The sequence below is a fragment of the Antedon bifida genome, chromosome 8, assembly GCF_963402885.1.
Source record: "Antedon bifida chromosome 8, ecAntBifi1.1, whole genome shotgun sequence".
Classification (NCBI taxonomy): Eukaryota; Metazoa; Echinodermata; class Crinoidea; order Comatulida; family Antedonidae; genus Antedon; species Antedon bifida.
Window position 1 is genome coordinate 12,410,489 of NC_136233.1, and position 21,392 is coordinate 12,431,880.

Sequence of the window (21,392 nt, forward strand, 5' to 3'; positions counted from 1 at the left end):
CTTCACCATTCAGCTATTTCTGTTGATTCACCTCATCGTATCCGCTGACACTACCACCACCACCACTACCACCATCAGAGATGACATAACATCTCAAACATATTTTTCCTACTGTGTTATGGAACTAATGTAAGGGAGCAATATGGTTTATTCATAATGTGCAAACAGGTTTATTGCTTTTATGTAGAGATGTTGACAATTGAATATTTTAGCCACGAAATGGTTCCTCCATGTTTTAGCCAAGCAAACCAATTATATGGATGGCAGTGAACCGCATCATAAACGTATATATTTCTCCTTGTCTAGATATAACATAATAAACCAAGATTAAACACAATCAAAACGTTTTATGTTATGTGTATAGATTGTTATATTATCCTCCTTTATCGATTCAATATAAATAGTTTCTTTCCGTTTCCATGCCAATGAAAACACACACATCAATCGTAAACAACACTGAAGTCGAAAATAGTATATTAATAATTATATTTAATATCAATTCAATAAAATTCCAACGTTTTAAAGTCCATTTTGCAATATAAAATATAAAAATAACTTCATACATCCATCTGTAACAATAATTAACTCTTAAAAACGATAATTTTGTCTGGATCGGCCTACACACTGTTTTAATACCCAATAGATATACTTAACTATTAATGTTTATATTGGTTATCGAACACCGAATTTTAAAATATACAGTATGAAACATAACAATATTATACGATTTTTCTATGCTTTACGTATACACACACTCGGTTCAGGCATGGAAGAATAATTTATTGTAACAATACATCGGGAATTTAGAAAACTATAAACCGGGCGGATGGTCAGTGCTTTGGTAACGCGAGGTTTTTCAGATTCGACCAAATACTTTTTAAAAAGTAGGCCTACATCTCGATGAAAATATGCTATTTACTTTTTTAAGCTAATGCAGTCTCACTTTTCCAATTCACTATTTTTAATTGGTGTAGTAAGAATTGTTCCTAGCATTAACAAGGTGCAGCCATAGATTCACTGGAATGTAACATACAAAATATAAATAATAATAATAATTCAAAATGTTATAATAACAAAGCCAACAGCCATTAGGTCGCGTGCTACAATGCATAGTGATACCGGACCGACCGACAGACCGACCGAGATAGTGAACTATAGAGTCGCGTCCACGCGACTAAAAAGAAAACTGAAAATGCATATTTCCATAGAGGCATAAAATATTATACCTCCATGATATTTCCCACCCTTTTTTGCAACATTTGAAAAGTGATATTCACTTCCTTGTGTAACTCGAGCATTTTTAAAACATTAATTTAAGATCACATTTCGCACATTACAGTACTGCTCTGTACTACTAGACAATACATTCTTTATTTCACAAGAAGTTACCTACTGAGTGTATTGTTAAAATGTACATGTGACTACAATGAACACTGTGTATACAAGGTTTTATAGTGCCTTGTGGTAGTAGTTGTTAGGGAAACAGTACAGTATTTCTATAAACACCTATTTTTATATCATAAAGCTCTATCTACACTATCAAACTACAAAAAAGTGTGATGTGCCCAAATATGGTAGTGATATACCCATGGTAGTGATGACATCACATTTTTTTGTCACTTAAAAAAGTTTGATAGTGTAGACTATAATAATAAAGTATATCTACAGTATTATATGATTATATGCACACATCATCAGGAAATACTTTTATTCTGCTTTGATATAAACTGTTCTATACTATTGACGTTTGGTACATGTTGAAAATAAACTTGACATAGCCTGGAATTGAAGGATCATAGTTAGACATACTCTTTATGAAGTGGCGGATTCTTTTCCCACTCCTAATGCCCCCACCCACTTTCCTCAATAATTTGAATTTTTTTTATATACCATAAAATCATATTTGATCAACACACAATTCAATTTTGAATGTTAGATGTTCTTAATAGTATATCAATATCAATTGTAATAGTGTTACTACTATCGTATTTTTTTGTTATTTTGAAGCTACTTATTAAATAAAATATTTTATTTCACAGCCTCTAAATAACTAAGCAGTATTAGTATTGTTAAAATACTGTTCTACCTGAGTTTACATAAAGACTGCCCATGTGGTCTCTTATTACCAATCAATATTGATCTAGAGACATTTATTACAACCATACAATACAAGTAGATGAGGGTGGTAATTAATTGTATTGTATGCACTGTGAAGTATAATATACAGTTGTAGTATCTAAACCATGGAGAAATAATATTATTAAATAGATTATATTATATAACACCTAAATAAATTCCTGTCATTTGATTGGACGACTGTGGGTCACATGACATGCAATATAAGCCAGGTAATCTATAAGATATGGAGAAATAGTGCTGCAATGTATTAAATAGTACATAAGAATAAACCATAAATATATTGTATACTATCAATACAGTAAACTTTAAAATCTTTATAAATAATTGTAGATAAGTAAGATATAATATGCAAGGAATATTACTTATTGAATGGCCATTGAAATAAACTATTATGTTACACAATATAAAATATAAAACCACCATAACTGTGTAAAAACATTTATAATTATTTTTAGAATAAACTGTATTAGTAACTTAAATTATTACTTGGTTGAATAAATCGAATACAGTTGCAAACAAGAACTGAACTCTATATTTTTGCAATTTTTAGGAAGCATTGATTGAATTAATTCTCAAAGAACTCAAAGACATTATTTACACAACTTACAAAACACGATGGCTTAATACGGGAACACCAACCTTACGACCACTTATTCCTGGAAGAATCTCGGATGCTATGGCAGTTGCTGCGTCTCTTTCAAAGGCACCTCTGTGCAGGGAATGAAGAGAGTTTGCGGCATACTCGCTGGGCTTACCAAGACTAGCAAGTCTGTGAGGAGTTGTTGGTGTTTTTCTAGATGGCTTTGTATCTTTTGTAACCAATCTAGAAGATGTAGTACCTTTCAATTTTCGTAGATTTCCTGGTGACACAGACTTACCACTTATTCCTGAGTGTATAAAATTTTTATTTGGAGCATCTACTGTAGTGAAATACTGCTGCGGAGACTCTTTACTAACAGTTGACAACGCTGGGGGCGCTGATGACGGAGAAGAGTCAAATCGGCTGCCGTTTAAATGAACCATAATAATTTCATTATCATCCGAAACTCTTCTCATAGATGGAGTCAGTTTTTTCAGTGGATTTAGATCTTGCTGTGGTATTGTGTAGGCTGGAAATTTTTCAAAACTCCTACAAGCTAGATTTGATGTAGGCATGTTATCAGCGCTATGTCTTTCTGGAGTTTTCTTTATTCTTTTAACAACATTGTCCTTTTTTTCTTGAATGTCACAGGTCAGTGGATTCACAGATAGAACTTTATTGTTATCCCCCACACCGTCACGATTTATATCCATTTGTTTCTTTGATATGACTGTGACAAACGGTAACTGTGGATCTTCAAGTTTGGAGTTAAAATCGCCGCCTGCCCTTGCGACTTTGTTTGAGTTCAAATGGCAAGGCTGGGCATCCTGCAATGGTTGTATTTTTGTCATTGAAGACTGTTGCAAAACTAATGATTTATCATTTAAACTCTTCAAATCCGTTAGACTTTGTGAGACGCGCACAGGCATGTGATCAGACTTCTTCTGGTTGTGTTCCGACAATTGTGATATAAAATCTTGAATATTGGTTTTATTAAACTGCAGTGTTCCTTCTTTATTTAAATCTTTTGTTACTTGCCTGGAATCTTTCTTCATAAGTGTTTTTTCAAGATGTTCGCGAACTCTTTCGATATGTTCTACCAATTGCGGATCAGTTGCTCGTTTTTGGATGTTGGTATACATCCTTGTTGTATTGTGTCCCTGAAACTTCCACGCATAATCTGGATTATAGCGTGGATTATACCGATACGTCCCAGGCTCAATCTTGTTTCGCCATAATAATTCGTGATTAAGACCCTTTCTGTGGTTTTGTCTTTCTTTTTTATTCTCTTTATCCTGTCGTTTGTTTGATTTCTCTTCTTGTGGTGTAGAAGAAAGAGTTATATACTTAGGATTAGGCACAGTTGCCTTCCATCCATTCACTGCTTCTGCCCATTCTTGGCAATTGATAATCTGATGAAAGTAGTCCTCATTTTCACTAAATTGTAATAGCGTATTGATAACACTGCGTTCTTCACAGGCATCTTCCGGACAATTTTTTTGTTCCCATGGTAAAGGTGTTGCACTGAAGCTACATTTTTTGTTATACATATTTTTATTTGTTTTGTCATCAGACAGACCCATTTTGTTCAAGTTTATAAATTCAACAATGATTCGATGGCATTCCGCAGACAACCTCCTAAATAAAAAAAATAAAAACAGACAGTTGATTTGGCTAGTAGAGAGTAAAAATTAATAAATATCTGGCAGTCCAGTAGTGTAAAGATATTTTGTAGGTTAGTTAGGCTTAAAAATTGCCCTGTCTGTCTGGTGTGTAGTATAGTAGACAGATGTAGCCTAGTAGTAATAGTAGGCCTCTAGGTAGAAGTACGCCTAGGCCTACTCTAGCCCCCTCTCTATCTAGCTAGCTAGTAGGCCCTACTATCTAGCCAGTAAGCTAGCCTAGCCCCTAGGCCTAATAATAGGCCTAGGCCTAATCTATATACTGTAGACTTAGTAGTATTAAATAAGTAGCCTAGGTAGAGTGTAGGCTAGCCTACAAATCAAACTAAATATGTTCTTTTATAACAGAGGTTAATTTATATATACATACCTTATGTATTTTACTAGCCCATGTTGTCTATTTAGTGTGTATAATCAATATATTAGGAACCAAAATACATGGTTTTCTTAAAACATTTTCGCATTATTTTAGCTAAAAACAAATTATCACTTGGCAATCATCAATAACAACTAGTCTTTTATCCAGTCGTTTCACTCATCATATCATACGCCCTCTCTAGCCCTCGGCGTGAATCGTGTGTGCGCGCGAAGCGAATAAAAAACACGAAAGAGGGAAATTGGAAAAAATGGATGGTGTGTACGAGGTAATTTATTAGCGGTTAGGCTTGTAAATATTAGGGGTTGTTGAAAAATTATAAATTGAAGATAATAATAATATAGTACTGTACTAGCCTACCTATAGGCCTAGCTAGTAGTAGCCAGTAGGCTATGCTATGTAATGTATGTAGCTCCTAGGCCAGCAGGGAGGGTAGGCCTAGGCTATGCCTCCAACCAACAAACACACACGGACACATCATAGGATAGGCCCTATATCATAATCATTTAGATTAGGCTAGAGTAGAGGGGATAGCCTATCTATGGCTAACTAGCTAGGCCTAGGCTAGTAGCTAGGCCTAGGCTAGCCCCTAGTACTACTAGTTAGGCTAGGTAGTAGTGGCGCTACTGAAGTTTCGCACCACACTTTTATTTATATCTTCGATTTCTCACCTAACTAAATCTTTTCTCACGGGTGCAGGTCAAGTCGGCCCCAAACCGTCTCGGCCAAAGTCAAGTCGGCCCCAAGGCAACTCGGCCCCAAGGCAACTCGGCCTCAAGTCAACTCGGCCTCACGTCAACTCGGCCAAAAACTAATCGATCAACTCGGCCACAATAAAGTATGGAACGCAAAAAGTGCTTAATATTATTATGATTATTACTATCCACACTTTAAAAAAAATGAAGAAATAAGAAAAATACTCATATAAAAAAATGATCTCATTGCCATAGAAAAAATAATCGTACATATCGTTTTTGTTCATGATTTGCATTTTTAAAAAAGGGGAATCCCTCGGTCAGCGAAAATACGTAGCAGTTTTAGATATCGAAATAGCTGCCAAAGGCGCAGAGCTAGGGAGGCGCAGCTACGAATTGGTTTCAGATGTTGTCGCCTAATCAAATGCATACACTGAAAATTTCTACGCGTGATTCAACCATGGAGTTACCATTATTTTATACCTCAATGATTCAACCAAACAATCCTATTACACCTAATAAATGTCCTCGCATATCGGACATGTTTATTGAATTTTGACGCACGAATGAACATACGCGCCGACGTACGTGCATCATCATTATTGGGCCTATTTATTATCCAAATGTTCATTGTAATCATTAATAATAGCATGAATGCTTATCAATTGTTTGTTAGGCGCAATTTGTGCAATTTGAAATTTTATTAAACGTAAATAAAGGAAAGTTGGTGAAATCATTCTTATTTTTTTTTGTTAAATGTATTATTGTCTAAATATTAATATTCATTAAAAGTCAGAATTATTCATAGGTAAAAAAATGTGAAGAAATATCAATCCCCTTTCTTTGCACTTTTTCCGTTCCATACTTTAACAGGGCCGAGTTGACCGATTATTTTTTGGCCGAGTTGACTTGGGGACGAGTTGATTTGGGGCCAACTTGACTTTGGCCGAGACGGTTTAGGGCCGACTTGGATCGAAATCTTTCTCACACCCACATCAATTTCAATTTTGGGCCATTAATTATTAATTTAATATTATGTAATATGTTCACAATCATATGATGATTTAGCCACCGTTAAATTACCTTTATCACAATAAAAAATGCCTTTTCCTCGAATACTTCAATGTAGGCCTATGTTTTATTTTCTGTTTTTATTTTTAAACTCTAGGCCTAGGCCCTAGGTAGAGATATATTAGAGTGTTTTATAAAGAACCAGCTGTAAGTACATATCAAAACGGCGACGATATGAGTCCGTACATACAACATTTAATTTTTTTTAAACAATGCTGTTCACAGTTTTAAAAATCATAAACCATATTTCAATTTCAATATGTAAAACACATATCTAAAATTGTCTATCATCATAGCAAATATTGCTATCTCACTGTATTAAAAAATTGTAAATGATTTGTTTTAGTGAATGTATTGATTAGTTTAAATATAAAATTTATTGACAAAAAGTGAGATCAACATTTCGGTACCATCATAGAACCATTTTCAAGATCAAGTGAATACAAAACAATAATAATTATGTGCACAAAGCACCAAAGTTGGTGACAGGAAATGCTACTGAGGGCTAATTAAGTAATTAGCTCCTCCTACTGAGTTACATAAACAATTTAGCTTTGATGGAATCCGATTGTTTATTGAGTGTAGGTTTTAACTCTTTGATCCACAGCATCTCCTTAATTAGGTAAGTGAATTAATGATTCTGGGTTTCATTTCTTTTGGTTTTAAGGTGTCAGCTATCTTACGACTAGTAGATACTGGTAAAATATCATTTTCAATCTTCGCACTAAGTTGTTTAGTAACCGTGTTAGAACAAGTTAGTTATGTACCTGTATTTATCGAAATGAATGAATTATTGAAATTCAATACCTACCTTATTTAAATACCTTATTAATTTATATTATTGTTATAGTTTAAGAAATAAAGAAATAAATGTTACCTTGAACTTGAACTATATGTGATACTTAAATGTACTACTGTTATCTATTATATTTTGTATTTGTAACTGGAATAAAAATCTATTTCTTTATATACTTTCTGTATCTATAAAAATATTCAATATCCATGTGAATCGAGTGAAGGATACCTACAAATTATAGAGAAATATAAGAAAGAGCCATAATAGATAAGTCTGTATATACTGTATACTGTATTAACTTTGAACCTGCAATTAATTCTACAGCGTACAGGGCGTAGTTGATTTCCCTTTGTTGGGGCACAAACAAAACATAGAAGCTAGAACAAAAACAGCAGTATTTTAACAAATTAGCACACCAAATTAATGAATTGGACACCCCTATTTTCCCATTTTTTTATAATGATATAGTCGATACAGGTTAAAGTGGCCCGAAAACGGCACCTGATCCCCTAGCCCTACTAGCTCTAAGCTAGTAGTACTACTACTATATAGACCCTATATTTTTTTATATTAAGTTTAGCCTACTAGAACTACAGGCCTAGCCTACCTCTAGGCCTAATTATTAATAATAAAAGGGCACCTTATTATATAAAATTCAGATCCCCCATGAACACCCCTCCCCGCCCCCACCCCAAATATGGATCTGTCCCAGTACTGACTAAATAGGCTAAAATTAACTGTCAAAAAAATTCTTTCTTTTATTAGGTTGATTCAGTTTTAGATGTTAGGGTTACAAAAAAAGGAAAGAAATACCTTATTCAATGGAAAAACTATGACCACAGCAATGACTCATGGGAACCAGAGGAGTATCTTACAGACTGTCAGGAGGCCATTCAAACATTTTATGCCAAAAGGGAAAAAGAAAACAAAAAAGGGAAAACAGAACTATTCAGTAAGAAGACATTTAATAAAAAGGAAAAAACAATAACTGCAGTAACGGCAAAAAGCACAAGAAGAGTTGTGAAATTCACGAGTGAAACAGAAATAAGACCCACTCCATTAACCAGACGGTCAGTGAGGTTGCGGAAGATGAGTGAGAATGTACAGACATCAATGCCACAATCAGAAGAGCTTTCACAAATGACATCATCAAAGCATCAAGGAGGTACATCAAAGGTACTGTATTATATATCTCTATTTTAGTGTAAACAAATAACAATTTAATAATCTGATTGTTTTAAAACATACCAGGAACAATTAAGAGGAATATATCTACTGTAGAAAAATGATTTTTAATTCAGGTGATGTTTTTTTATATACAAGTCTACGTTTTGGCCATTCTTTGCAATATTACAATCATAAAAATGTGTTTGCTTTCGTTTATTGCTTATTATCAAGCAGTACAGCAGTAGTTCTAAAAAAAAAATTAGTTTTAGGTATTTCATAAAAATACCAACAATATGGCAACATATTAAAGGATCTTTCACCCATGTATTGGTCTGATGCACCACACGCATATCGAGTAAAAGTATATTGGCACGTGGGGGATCTTGAAAACAAAACAAGATTTTATTTGTCACTGAACCAGAGTTTAGTTAATGGTACATAATTACTGTTAGTTATAGAGTTTTGTTTTTTTTTGCAGGTATGTTCGAATACAAAGACGTGCCCTGTGAAGTATTTCTTTTATGTATTTTGTTTGATCATGATATTTGTTCTTGTTTTTCTGTCATTACCAACTGAGGTCAGTGATGAGCATCAAATAACATTTCAGAAATGAACACATAATTGTTGGGTAAAGCTCTGCCTACACTATCAAACTTTATGTGAAAAAAAAATTTGATGTGCCCATATATGGAAACAATGATGTCATATCTCTAACATATTTGGGCACATCACACCTTTTTTTGTCAAACTAGTTTAGATAGTGTATACAGAGCTTAAGAGATCATGTCAAAATCACTCTGACTGCAGTAACTAACATCTTTTTTTTTGCAATAAAGTATAATCTTATAATATAAGGATAATGATTTTAGTTATGAGGCAGTCACCGCAATAAACAGTAGTGTGCATATATCATTTTCCAAAAAAAGCTTACTAAATAATTGCATATAAACACAATATAGTATTTATATTAATAACTGCAGTAAAATAATTTTGACATGGTCCAAAAAATGGCCCACAAAAATTAAAAATTATAATAGTGCTTGGATTGAAGTAGGCAGCCTACTAAACCACTCAGGAACATAAAACAGTATTAATATATTAAACTAGGTGAAAAAATATGTGAATATTCAATATCTTTGAACTTTCTTGAATTTGCATAAAACCAATCAGAAACCAGAAGTGAAGTGGACTGAACTATTTCAAAGCTGAATATTTTTTTAAAAAGAAAGAAAAGATATAAAAATTTATTGATAAAAATCTCCCAAATCCAATTTAAAATGTTAGGTCCAAATTATAATAACACAATAATAGCCATAAAGTATATTACTTAATACAGTATATTTTTTTAAAATTTTTAATCAAACATTTAAGACCAAGTATTTTACTATTTTGTAAGTAAGAGAGATGCTAAAAATTAATGTTTTATCAATGCTATGTATTTGTTACAGTTTGTCTTTTTAATTTATTTTTTTTAATGTTACTTATGCAGGCATTAGGCTGGATGTGACATAATATAACATCCAGGGTTTTTAAGATTGTGTTTGTTTAGGGTGCTTCTACTAAAAGAAAGCCATATTAACCTTCTTCATGTTAGTGTTTAATAATTAAGTTTTTTTTAATGATAAAGACACTTATGTTTAATGGATGGGTGTATGATCGATTACTGTTAAAGTACCCTCGTTGGTGTACAATTACCTGGTTTTTATCAGTTGGCATACCCTGCTTTTACACCCACCCACTGCTTTTTGATTTAGAAGCCTAGAGTCTATTACGTGCCTGCTTACCTGGATAAACCCGACAGTAGCCCTTTTCCACGAATTATAACTATAATGCAACAGTATTTTTGCCCGGTTAGATCTACAAAACAGGGCAACGTTTTCCAAGGTATCTATCTTGGCCTCGGCTAGCTTTCTTCATGACTTGTCTTCACGACAGTACGAAAAGAAATAATGACTGTAACACGTGGGAGTGGTCCGACGAGCGGACTGTCACTCAGGAGGTGAACTACGGTAAAATTCTTCTTTTTGTAATTGTTTCGCACTTCGTGGAAAAGGGCTACTGTCAGGTTTATCCAGGCAAGCGGCACTTACAACACCATTTCTGGTTTGTGTAATTTTGCTACAGTGTAGTGTTTAACTAGTAATTTAATGTTTGGTAAAATTGTAAGCATTTTGATTTCATTTTGTAATACTGTATAAATGTGAAGATAATCATGAGAAATTCTGGTTATACTGTATAAGGTTTTATACTACTGTAGTGATATTGTCTTCCACATAATATTTAAACCAAGTGTATTGGATTTAATGTACAGTCAGCTATGGAGTAATAAACGTTTTTACTGTACTTATAAATAGTGTCCTCTCGCATTGTTTGTTTCATAAGCAAGATTATAGATATTATGCATATTTTAACCTGCAATCAAATCGATCCTTCTCAGCAATATATCCTATCATCACTTGACCTGCTATTCCTCATTGCAAACAATTTCACAGACAATTTGGTGCAATCGAACAATCTGTTATGCTAAGAAACCAACCTTCTCTACATTGTCTCCAGACTTTTCAATCTCCAACAAGGTATTTCTAAGTTTTGTATGCAGCAAGTCTGCAACACGTTTTCCACACTAACAAAATAAAATCGATAAAAGTTTAGCTCTCTACAATCTTCCCACTAGGCAAATCAACAGTGTTGATTTGTTGTACTTTACCAAGCAATATTTAACTCATAGCCATTACACCACTGGACCAATGCAAGACCAAAACAAGTACCCACCTGTATCATATCTGTTGTGCTGTCTGGATCTAGGCTTCCAGATCCTTTTTTAACGATTGATGTTATTTTACCAGTTTTCGGCATCATACTCATTATTACACAGGCTAGACTACAAGCCTCCTCTTCTATTGTCGCATCTATTATGTGTTTTTGATTTACCTAATTATAAAAAGCAAGGAATAAGATAAGAATTTTAAATTAATGGATCAGATAAAATGATAATAGGGAGAAGTGAAATACTGCTATTGGGATGCCTTCTGCGTCCAAAATTATAAGCTGTTTTGATTTACGAAACAAGATCTTATTTGCCACATGGGAATATACAAAAAAACTACATCGTGTTGCGTCCCTCCAGGTAATGACAAAGCCTGTTCCCTTGTGAATTGTTAAAGTGTTCTTGTACAGTATCCGCAAGCATACTCGGTCACATTTTCTTTTTCAAACTATTACTAATGGATTGAACGTCTGCATGGTTAAAAAAATGCATTCAACACACAAATTTATGGTGAGTAGAAATAGAACATCAGCCTTTTTCTGAAGATAGGATTGACTTCTTGCAAATACTGTAGCACCTTTTATTGTCGTCCTACATTAATAGTCATCAATCCATAGTAAAACAAAAAGTCTTTAGAAGTTGAGTTGAAAAAAATATCAGACACCGCAGCAACTTGACGACTCACTAGACAATAGCGTATGACGATTTTTTGTTTCTTTGTGAACTTATGATACTGTACCTTGTTTATTGTCACCAGTAGTGGCACCATATCTGTTTGAAATCTGTAGCAGTCATCTGGATCTTCAGATACATCCATCTCCTGGTTTCCCTCATCGTCCATCTGCACAGTCACCTTGGGAATTCTAACCAAAAGGAACCGTTTTATAATATTAAGTAATTAATATTTAAAACAAATTTTACATGGAAGGTCAACTTGTCACTCTGGACAATTTATTTCAAGAAATTAACCTAGATTTAACAACTATTGGTCGGGTGGTGTGCAGTAGCAGAATGTACTGAAGAGGTCAACATCCATGCCCTGTGTGCCCCTTAATCTCTGGGTTTAGTCAGTGAGCATTCATAGCCATCATGCCACTGGTGGTGTATAATATATGCTTTGATTTTATGCATTCCAGATTGTTGTACACAACATGCATGGGAAATGTAAAGGTTTAATTGATTTAGTCATGTATTAGACAGGAAATTGTTGATATAAGAACATAAGTTACATCATACCATGAAAAAATCGACACAGGTTCGAGGTTGTTCTCGACCATAGTTCATTGTGGACAGACGAATTAGCGCTGTTTGATGGCTGTTTGACACAGAGGGGCCCTTAGAGGAGATGAAAGCTGTGTCAACGCAGTGATTCTGCTAAACAGGTTATTTTTTTCATGCATTTTCATTTACATTAAAAGAAATGTTAATTGAAAATTTAGTAATTGAAAGTTTTATCAAGTTAAAGACAGTCCCACCTTGCATCAGCTAGGGCCGCTTTAATTCCCAGTGAAACCGCATCAAATAAGTTACCCCCACATTCTAGCACCACTACATCAATGTACAAGACCCAGCAGCATTCTCCAGACAAAATACACAAGTCCTTAAGGTTCAACGTCTTAGTACTACCATACATCCTTGCCATGGTAGTAGCAATCTCTGAAGCCAGGTCCTCTCCTCCTCTTCCATCAAATTTTGGAGAAGCTGTTGCAGAACAGTCAACGAAAAACTCTAAATAACCCTCATCAGGTAGGTTGGTTTTAGGAGTTCCCATCTCAGCTTTGATTCCTACAAGAATGTCAGTGTTTGAAAGCTTGAGTCTAGCTGACCCACTGCAGTTGGATACAAGACCACATTCCAACTCTATCAATCTGTAGGTTTCGCATTCTCGGCCATCACAGCGTAAATCATCCTACATTTCAAATAGAAATTTAAAAGAAAAAAAAGATGAGGATTTAATTGCTGTTTATAGGTTCCTGTTTTACAACATTTTTAATTGTGAGAATCACATCTGAGTCTTTGCTGCCAAAGTCAATACCATTCATTCATTTGGATCTAAAAATCTACTTTATACTACTACCACCTTATTTATTAGCAACCCCCCCCCCCCCCCCCAAACTGTTAAGGGGTGGGCCAGGGGTGTGGAGGTTTACTAATAAATAAGGTAGGGCCTAGTATAAAGTACGAGATTTTTAGATCCAAATAGGGAGTACTAGAACTAGACTAGAGATATATTCATTGTTAGTGTAAACATTTCGTAATACTGTACTGTAATAAATGTGATTATAGCTAGGCCTAGGCCTACACCGTCAACAATTAGGCAGCGGATACCAGACGTTTCTCCCGGTATCTGCTGACGCGAGAAACAAATGAGATTGCGGAGCAGAGCCTAGCATAAATGTTGTGGCATACCTGTATACCATGGATTATAAATGTCTTTTCAGCTTCACTTAACGATACGGATGCCATTTTATATGAAATATATTACAATTAATTTAAATTTGACATTTTACACAAATAAATCAGCAATATAAATTAAAGAGTGATCTCTAAACACAAACCATGTGTAAAAACAACGTTTGAGACCGACGATGGGAAAACGTGAGACGATTGGAGAATATTATATTGTTGATCGTTGCGGACTGCAAATTTCTAATTTTGAGTGGTAGCAATTATCCGGGAGTGAGATCATTGAAAAATCATAATCCGATGTTTTGTAGGACTTAAAAAGATAGTTTTTACTTGTTTCACGGTAAGTAATGTTGTTGAATATAATATTAAGTTTATGTTTACTATATACAATTCCTGATAAAAAAGATAAATTCATTTTAGATTATAATAAAAGGGTAATAATAAAGCAAACACTTTATTTCGTTTGCCCATCCCACTTCTCACATCACACACGACAGACCTCATTCACCAGTGATCAGGTACTTAAACTTTGTTTTTCCACCCCAGTGCTATTTTCCAAGTCGTTTCGTACCATTACATTTAAAAAAACCAGAATGGAACATATATTTCCAATGCTGCTGTATATAATACTGTATAAAATAGCCGGTTATTTTGACGTTTTCTAAATAAAGACTGTGTGTGTGTTACAGATAAAATTAAAATATGTGCGATTGGAAGGATTTGCGCAATTTCAAATTGCGCTACTCTCTCCGCCTTGTCTTCTCTTTTGTGTCTTGTAGCAACATGTACGTTTATGTTTACTATCCGCTGCATAATTGTGGATTGTATAGGCCTATGTTAACTGATGATAGTACTGAAGCATTTTATGTATTTTCTAATAAATAATAGGTTAAAGATGAATACAGCACTTCGGTTGCAACCTCTAAATCCAGAAGAGAGGGATGAATTGGCAAATGTGGAAAGTGCAGCTATCAAGAAGTTGATCGAAAAAAGAACTAACCAGTGCTGCAATTGCTGTGGAGTTACAAAGAAATTGGGAATTCGAGATAACTGGTTCGTACAGGTAATTATATAAATAACACTTATTTCAATAATACAGTAATAATAATAATATAAAGGCCAATTAACACAGACGAGCGGTAACGGTAATACAAATATAGAATCTATGTTATTCATTATGACCATTTACATACAACATGGAATGGACGGGTGGTTTCCGCTCAGCATAGTAAATACAGATTCTACGTGGGAAAAGCTATGCAGTTTTCCGCTTACCATTACCACTCGTCTGTGTAAATTGGCCTTACTATTATTTAATTGTTGAATAGAACTACATATATGCTGACATATCTTAATAAATATAGCTGCTAGTACATACATTTTTACGAAATTTCTAAACTAAATATATAAAATTCTATTAAACTTTTATTTTTATACAGTATTTAGAATCATGGACCTACATATAACATCTGTTCTACTTTTAGTAGACCTATCATTATAATATCATTATTATTGTTTATATAAACAAACATTGTTCGTACCCAGATCCCCCAAAACGTCTATACAGTAATTATATAGTATTAAAAAAGTTTCATATAAGCCATTTAACTTGTTTTCAAATCCATTAACATCAAGCAAGCAAGTATCAAGCAAGTAAGGAGTATTAATAAGGAAAAATAATACTATTATAAATAAAATTGTGTTAATATAATTAACAAACTATAATACTGTCACCATATGTTTTTGTTTCAAGTGGTTTGTTAAAATGAAATTTCCAAAATCAATTAATTTACCATGTACTGTGTTTTAATATATGATATGACAGACAATGTTAAAGAGACTAATTGCTATTTACAGGATCCATGTGGAATTGTATGTGTAGTGATTACATACCTGCTGATGTTCTATGGAGAGTTTGCAGTGATGCACGTCATTCTATTACCAATTGGATTCAATATTTATAGCATATCGCAAATGATCATATTTAACTTCTTCACCATCATGGCTTTCTTATCACACCTTAAAGCTATGATGACAGACCCGGTAAGTCCAAATTTTAAACAAATACAATCAAATTCAAACACACACAATTTCCCATACTGTACAAAATATAATAATACTGTATCTTAGTAATATTCTGTTATACAGTGTGACATGTTTGTCACATACTGTATCATTTTAATTTTACTGTTAAAATAATGTCAAAATCGATGTCACATGTTATACTGTATTTAGGAATTTCCCTATACAGTATATAGTATTTAAATTATGATTTGCCTAGATACACTAGATGAAGCACCATGAAGCATTTGCATACCTTTAATGATTATCCTAATGATTTGTCAATGGAGTCACTTTTATTGATTTTTTCCAGGGTGCTGTACCCCTAGGCAATGCCACGAGAGAAAAGTTAAATGATCTAGGTTTAAAAATTGGTCAAGTTGTGTATCGCTGTCCAAAATGTATTTGTATCAAGCCAGATAGAGCCCACCACTGTAGTATTTGTAGAAGGTGTATACGGTAAGTAACATTGCCAACCAGGCCTAAAGCTTTGTTTCCACTACTAGGACGTAACGCAAGGACATAAATGCAACGCAAGCGTGTTAACCAATGACAAGCGCCAGTTCGAATAATTGATCACCTGTGATTGGTCAATTCCCTTATGTTGCGTTATGTACTTGTGTTGTGTCTCTAGTGGGAACCTAGCCTAAGAAGATGATGTTTAAAAAAAAAAAAACAACCCTCAGCTTCCTAAATCGCATCACATGCCACGCCAAGCCAGTAAAATTAACCAACCAATCATGATTTGATTGATGCCCGTTCTCTACTCTAATTAAGGCTTTCATTATGACGTCACACTTGTTAACAGACTATATAATACTTACCTTATTATGCCTCATGTATCTAAACCTTTCTAAAATATGATTTTGTGCTTGCTTTTAAATTGAATTGTTTTAACATTACAGAAAAATGGACCATCACTGTCCTTGGGTTAACAACTGTGTTGGAGAAAACAATCAAAAGTATTTTGCATTATTTACAGTAAGTATGACACTGGCCTAAGCTACAAAAAAATGGTTCAAAAGTGGTCTTTTCCATTTTGTAACTTTTTTAAATGCAAAATATTTCCATGGAAGAGTTGAAATAAAGATTGAATGTTGAGGTGAAGCCAAGTTTAATAAAACAGTCAGGCTTTCAGTATAAAGGCAAGCCTGTAGTCAGGGGGATTAGTGGGGTTAGAAAGAACCCCCTTTTTCCAGAAGTGCTCTTTTCAAACAGAAACTATCGGCGAAGTGCTAGTAATTAGGCCTAACTCATGACAATATTTTTTCCAATCCTATACCTAGCCAGAAGACTTCTACTAGACTAGGCCTAAATTTAATTTTTCAGTTGCTTACACTTGTACTTGCCCCCTTTAAAGGGGCCCCTGTACAAATCCTGGCTGTGGGGTTGAAAGGCCTGTGTTGTTATGGTATCTCGACTTTTATTTATTAATGACGAAAGTTTCTTAGTTTACACCTACACTATATTTTCCTATTTTCTTGCTACACTATATTTTTCTGTTTTCTTGTATAGTTATATATAGCTCTGATGTCACTTCATGCAATATCTCTGGCAGTTACACATTTTGTTCTTTGTGTTAGAGCAAATTGGGCAGGTAATATGCAATTTTAAATGTCACAATAGTTATTCACTATGACCAAACACTGGATCGAAAAAGCAAAAAATAGTGAAATTGGCTTACAAAGGCAATGTTTTTTTTGGTTGCATTTAACCATTTATTTTGTCAAGTGAAAACATTTTTTTTCTGCAGAACTACAAAATGGCCTTTCAAAGACTGATTTTATTCATCTTCATTTTTCATGTTTTTGTGAGACAATACATATTTATCTAAAACTAGAGAGATTCCTGCAATGGAAGCAATAGAAAAATGATATGATAAAATGTAAATAATTTTTTTTTTATAGTGCCCACTTGTTCTACAATTTCTCCAGCATCTACCACTGTCTTCCTTATCGTTTTGGGATTTGAATCGTTACTCTTCGGCATTTTCACAATTATAATGTTCTCAACTCAACTTCATGCAATTTGCACTGATGAAACGGTAACAATCATTAATATTTTATATACTATTGATTTCTCCATTGATTATTGTTATATAATATATTTAAAAAAATTATAAATTACCAAAGATAAAATATACTTGAAACTCTATGTTTTTCATGAAATCATTTTTTTTTTTTTGTATAGTTTTTTAATTATATGTACTGTTAATGATAACTTGTGTAAATATTTTTGTAATAAGTAACGGCCTTGTGAAAAACACCAATATGGTGATAACCAAGTGTTGCATCCGTTTTTAAATAAAGTTGTTATTATTATTATTATTATTCTGCGGGGGTGGGGTGAGTAATGGAGTATGGAAATTGTACTAGGATGGTTTAAACTTCATTTGAACACCGCCAAAAGGGGAAGAGGATGATGAGAGTTGAACGTATCCATTGTCAGAATATAAATACTGTACTACTCTTGTATTGTAGGGTATTGAGCAGCTGAAGAGAGAGAAGGCAAAATGGGAAAAGAAAACTCGTTGTTTGGGAATGAAGGCCGTATTTGGAAGCCCAATGTCAATACACTGGTTTAATCCACTTGCTACGCCTAGAAATCATATTGGTAAAGAAGAGATATACATGTACAATGTATAGATTTATTAATATCATAAAGAGTGCTAATATGTTTATATCTTTGAGCTCTGTCTACACTATCAAACTAGTTTGATATCCCCAAATATGGTTGTGATATGCTTTATGGTAGTGATATGACATCACATTTTTTTGTCACATAAAGTTTGATAGTGTAGACAGAGCCTTACAGTAATTTAATGTAGCATATAATCAACAGACCATTGAGGTATAAAATACCTTTATTCAACCACAGTATAATAGAGAGTATAGTTGCTACCTTCTGGTAACTGCTGTTTCGTGTCTCTTCTTTTTCTGCGATTCCTGACTCCGAAACTGGTTGTATTTGTGTATGATCAGTTCAGTTCTGTCGGGTGCTATACTGTAGAATGTCAAATATTTTGACTGCTGAAAATGCAGTTTAGTATAGATATGCACTAGAAGTCAAATTCAATCATTTAGATGGATCAAAACAAAGAAAATTTCTCTAGGTGACTTTATGAACATCTTGTCAGAATAGTACCATGGAGATATACAGTAACATTCATTTTATACCGCCATGGGTTGAAACAACAACATCATTTTTATAGCATTACTGGACATTTTGTTGCAATTTAAATTACTAAAAAATAGATAAACATTGGACAATAATTAGTCATTTAAACTTATATTTCTATAAACATTTGATTTTTACTGATCTTTTTATTACAGGCCTTTTTTACAGTGATTTTGAAAAACAATTTAATTAAAAATGATTTAGAAAAACAATTTATTTAAAAATTTGTCTATAAATCTTTATTTTATAATATAAATTGTTTTTTTTTTTAACAAGGTGCCAATTTTTGAGGCACCCTAAATAATATAATTGACACTCTTTCTGTGTATAACCATGGTGAATATTTTTGCTCCTAAAATGCTAGTCAAATATATCAAGAATAGCCAATTTTGGGAGAAAAATAAAGTGACAGCAACTTTAATACATTCTAAGGTCAATGGTTAGTGATGGCAGGCAACTTTTATACAAACAGTAATAGTTATAGCAGTATTGGCACATAGTTTTATAGTCTTTTAAACCTTGATCGAAAACAAGTTGTTTTTATATGTTTTAGTGCACTTTTAATAGTGGTGCTTATTTTTTAAAGTAAAGTACTGTATAATACTGTGACCATCTTGATATACCTGTATCAACACAAAATCACAAATATATTATATCTCGTATCAAATTAAATATAATTGTGTAACTTATGTAGGTATGTATTTCATTATATTATAGTCTATAGAACAAAGAATTTAGTCAACATTGGCGATGGAGTTACATTTGGGTTTCACTTTAATGGTGTACTCGATCACATGGGATTTTCTAGGTCATATACGTAACGGTACAATCTTTTCTATAGGAAGTCTGTATTTTACCACATCATTATGGTACTGTATCCGGCTCTGAATTTCAAAGTTTATCAATTATACATACAAAATGTTAAATAGGGGTGTAGGTCTACAGTGTGTAAACCTTTTATTACTCTGGACAGAGATGTTTATATTTTATATGTTTTGTTGTTTCCCAATTCTCTGTACTGTATCTCCACACAGAGTATGGCATAAATCTGTAAGTGTCACATACTGTACTGTATGTATCAAATGTGGGGGTTGCCTGTATTATGTATTATGTTTAATATGGCTTATGTTATAGGTGTCCATTACAGAATTTGCCTATGATACTGGACATAATGTACATCGAGAATAGGCTAATTTCCACCTTGTTTACTGCTAATTGTTAATCTGTGACCTTTGTTTGTATCTTATATTATGTACATTGCATATCTATTGTTGGATTATAGTGGTGTGTTGTAGTCCAGTGTATTATTATTGTTTACAACACACCACTATAATATTACTGTGGTTTAATGATAGTTTTATTCACTGTATTATAGTTTTCAGTAATCATATATTGAATGTTTGTTATGTAAATTAATGGTGCAGTAGATGTGAGGACAATTTAAAGAATCCGTCACACAGCCATGTTGTTAATAAAGGTGAATAGTGGGCACACATAGGCTTTTTACAGCACAAATCTTTTATCATTATCTCCTACAATCATGATGCATTAATAGTATTTATGTAAAACTTAAATGTCTTTTCATATAACATGTTTCCCTCCAATTAAAGACCTTTAGTAGCTTTGATTGCTGATTGGAGGGAGACCTGTATTTTTATGTACCTTTTTTTTTCTCTCCTAATGTTAGATAATATTGAATACACATTTTTGTTGCTTGCCAAAATATGTATCATACATTCATACAGATGTAAACTCTACAATTGTTGCCAATACAATATACAACGTTTACATTTTGCTGTTTATATTCATGATAGGCTTCACTTTCAACTGAAAATAATAAGGTTTTTTTTTCAACTGTTTACGTTATTTTAGAATATTAGATGCTCATATAGTTTGACCAAGATAAATATTTTGTCCTCCATGGTTTTATTAATTTAAAAATCAATTTCTTGTATCCCAATATTGAACAAATTATTATTTAGAAATGAATATTTTGAGACTGTATTAAAGCTGAAGACCATAGTGTTTTGATGATAAAAATTAATTAATTCTGATTAAAATGTATGTATGTATATATTGTTGTATTGTCCTTATGAAAACATGAACAAATTATGGTGCATTGTCACTTATATTATCTCAATTATTGTTAAACCCTTTTGTACCACAGCACTTGGCACATCCCTATTATTTTTTACTCAAGATTCTGTAGATACATTATATTCCTAGTGTGGATAAATAAATTTAAATCAACAATTTGAAAGAATGTTGTCATGTTTTACTCAAGTTATTGTTTCAGTTTCAGTATTGTCACTTGGAAATTTTAATTTAAATATCGTAACAGATGCATTTTGAAAGGGTTACTGATGATTTAGGGTTGGTATTTCCATTATTAAAAAATGGGCCAGACCACTGGGGTCTGTCTAATTACCGAAATCAACCGGAATAACCAAAAACAATATAGACTGACCGAAC

At 33.2% G+C, this 21,392-nt stretch overlaps 4 protein-coding genes across 6 annotated transcripts; 2 read left to right on the forward strand and 2 right to left on the reverse strand.

Moving 5' to 3' along the window:
• Positions 1 to 469: 469 nt before the first annotated feature.
• Positions 470 to 4,906, reverse strand: LOC144850199 (uncharacterized). The gene is made up of 2 exons (XM_078707431.1): positions 4,772 to 4,906; positions 470 to 4,357 (listed from the first exon to the last, which is right to left on the reverse strand). The coding sequence occupies exon 2, from the start codon at positions 4,300 to 4,302 to the stop codon at positions 2,743 to 2,745; it is 1,560 nt and encodes a 519-aa protein (XP_078563557.1). The 5' UTR covers positions 4,303 to 4,357; positions 4,772 to 4,906; the 3' UTR covers positions 470 to 2,742.
• Positions 4,907 to 4,962: 56 nt separating this feature from the next.
• On the forward strand, positions 4,963 to 9,496 carry LOC144850057 (uncharacterized). The gene is made up of 3 exons (XM_078707233.1): positions 4,963 to 5,045; positions 8,105 to 8,515; positions 8,985 to 9,496. The coding sequence occupies exons 1-3, from the start codon at positions 5,028 to 5,030 to the stop codon at positions 9,117 to 9,119; spliced, it is 564 nt and encodes a 187-aa protein (XP_078563359.1). The 5' UTR covers positions 4,963 to 5,027; the 3' UTR covers positions 9,120 to 9,496.
• Positions 9,497 to 10,746: 1,250 nt separating this feature from the next.
• LOC144850056 (exosome complex component RRP42-like) lies at positions 10,747 to 13,848 on the reverse strand. Its single transcript, XM_078707232.1, has 5 exons — positions 13,683 to 13,848; positions 12,749 to 13,182; positions 12,013 to 12,136; positions 11,279 to 11,437; positions 10,747 to 11,129 (listed from the first exon to the last, which is right to left on the reverse strand). Exons 1-5 carry the CDS (start codon positions 13,737 to 13,739, stop codon positions 11,025 to 11,027), a joined length of 879 nt encoding a protein of 292 aa, XP_078563358.1. The 5' UTR covers positions 13,740 to 13,848; the 3' UTR covers positions 10,747 to 11,024.
• Positions 13,849 to 13,954: 106 nt separating this feature from the next.
• On the forward strand, positions 13,955 to 20,779 carry LOC144850035 (palmitoyltransferase ZDHHC3-like). Of its 3 annotated transcripts, none has more exons than XM_078707197.1 (8): positions 13,955 to 14,034; positions 14,571 to 14,745; positions 15,540 to 15,725; positions 16,057 to 16,202; positions 16,649 to 16,724; positions 17,259 to 17,340; positions 17,651 to 17,787; positions 18,224 to 20,779. In XM_078707197.1, exons 1-8 carry the CDS (start codon positions 14,030 to 14,032, stop codon positions 18,386 to 18,388), a joined length of 972 nt encoding a protein of 323 aa, XP_078563323.1. In that variant the 5' UTR covers positions 13,955 to 14,029; the 3' UTR covers positions 18,389 to 20,779. The 3 variants fall into 3 exon arrangements, with proteins under 3 accessions (XP_078563323.1, XP_078563324.1, XP_078563325.1); XM_078707198.1 differs by having other exon boundaries at positions 13,955 to 14,031; XM_078707199.1 differs by having other exon boundaries at positions 13,956 to 14,022.
• Positions 20,780 to 21,392: the final 613 nt, after the last annotated feature.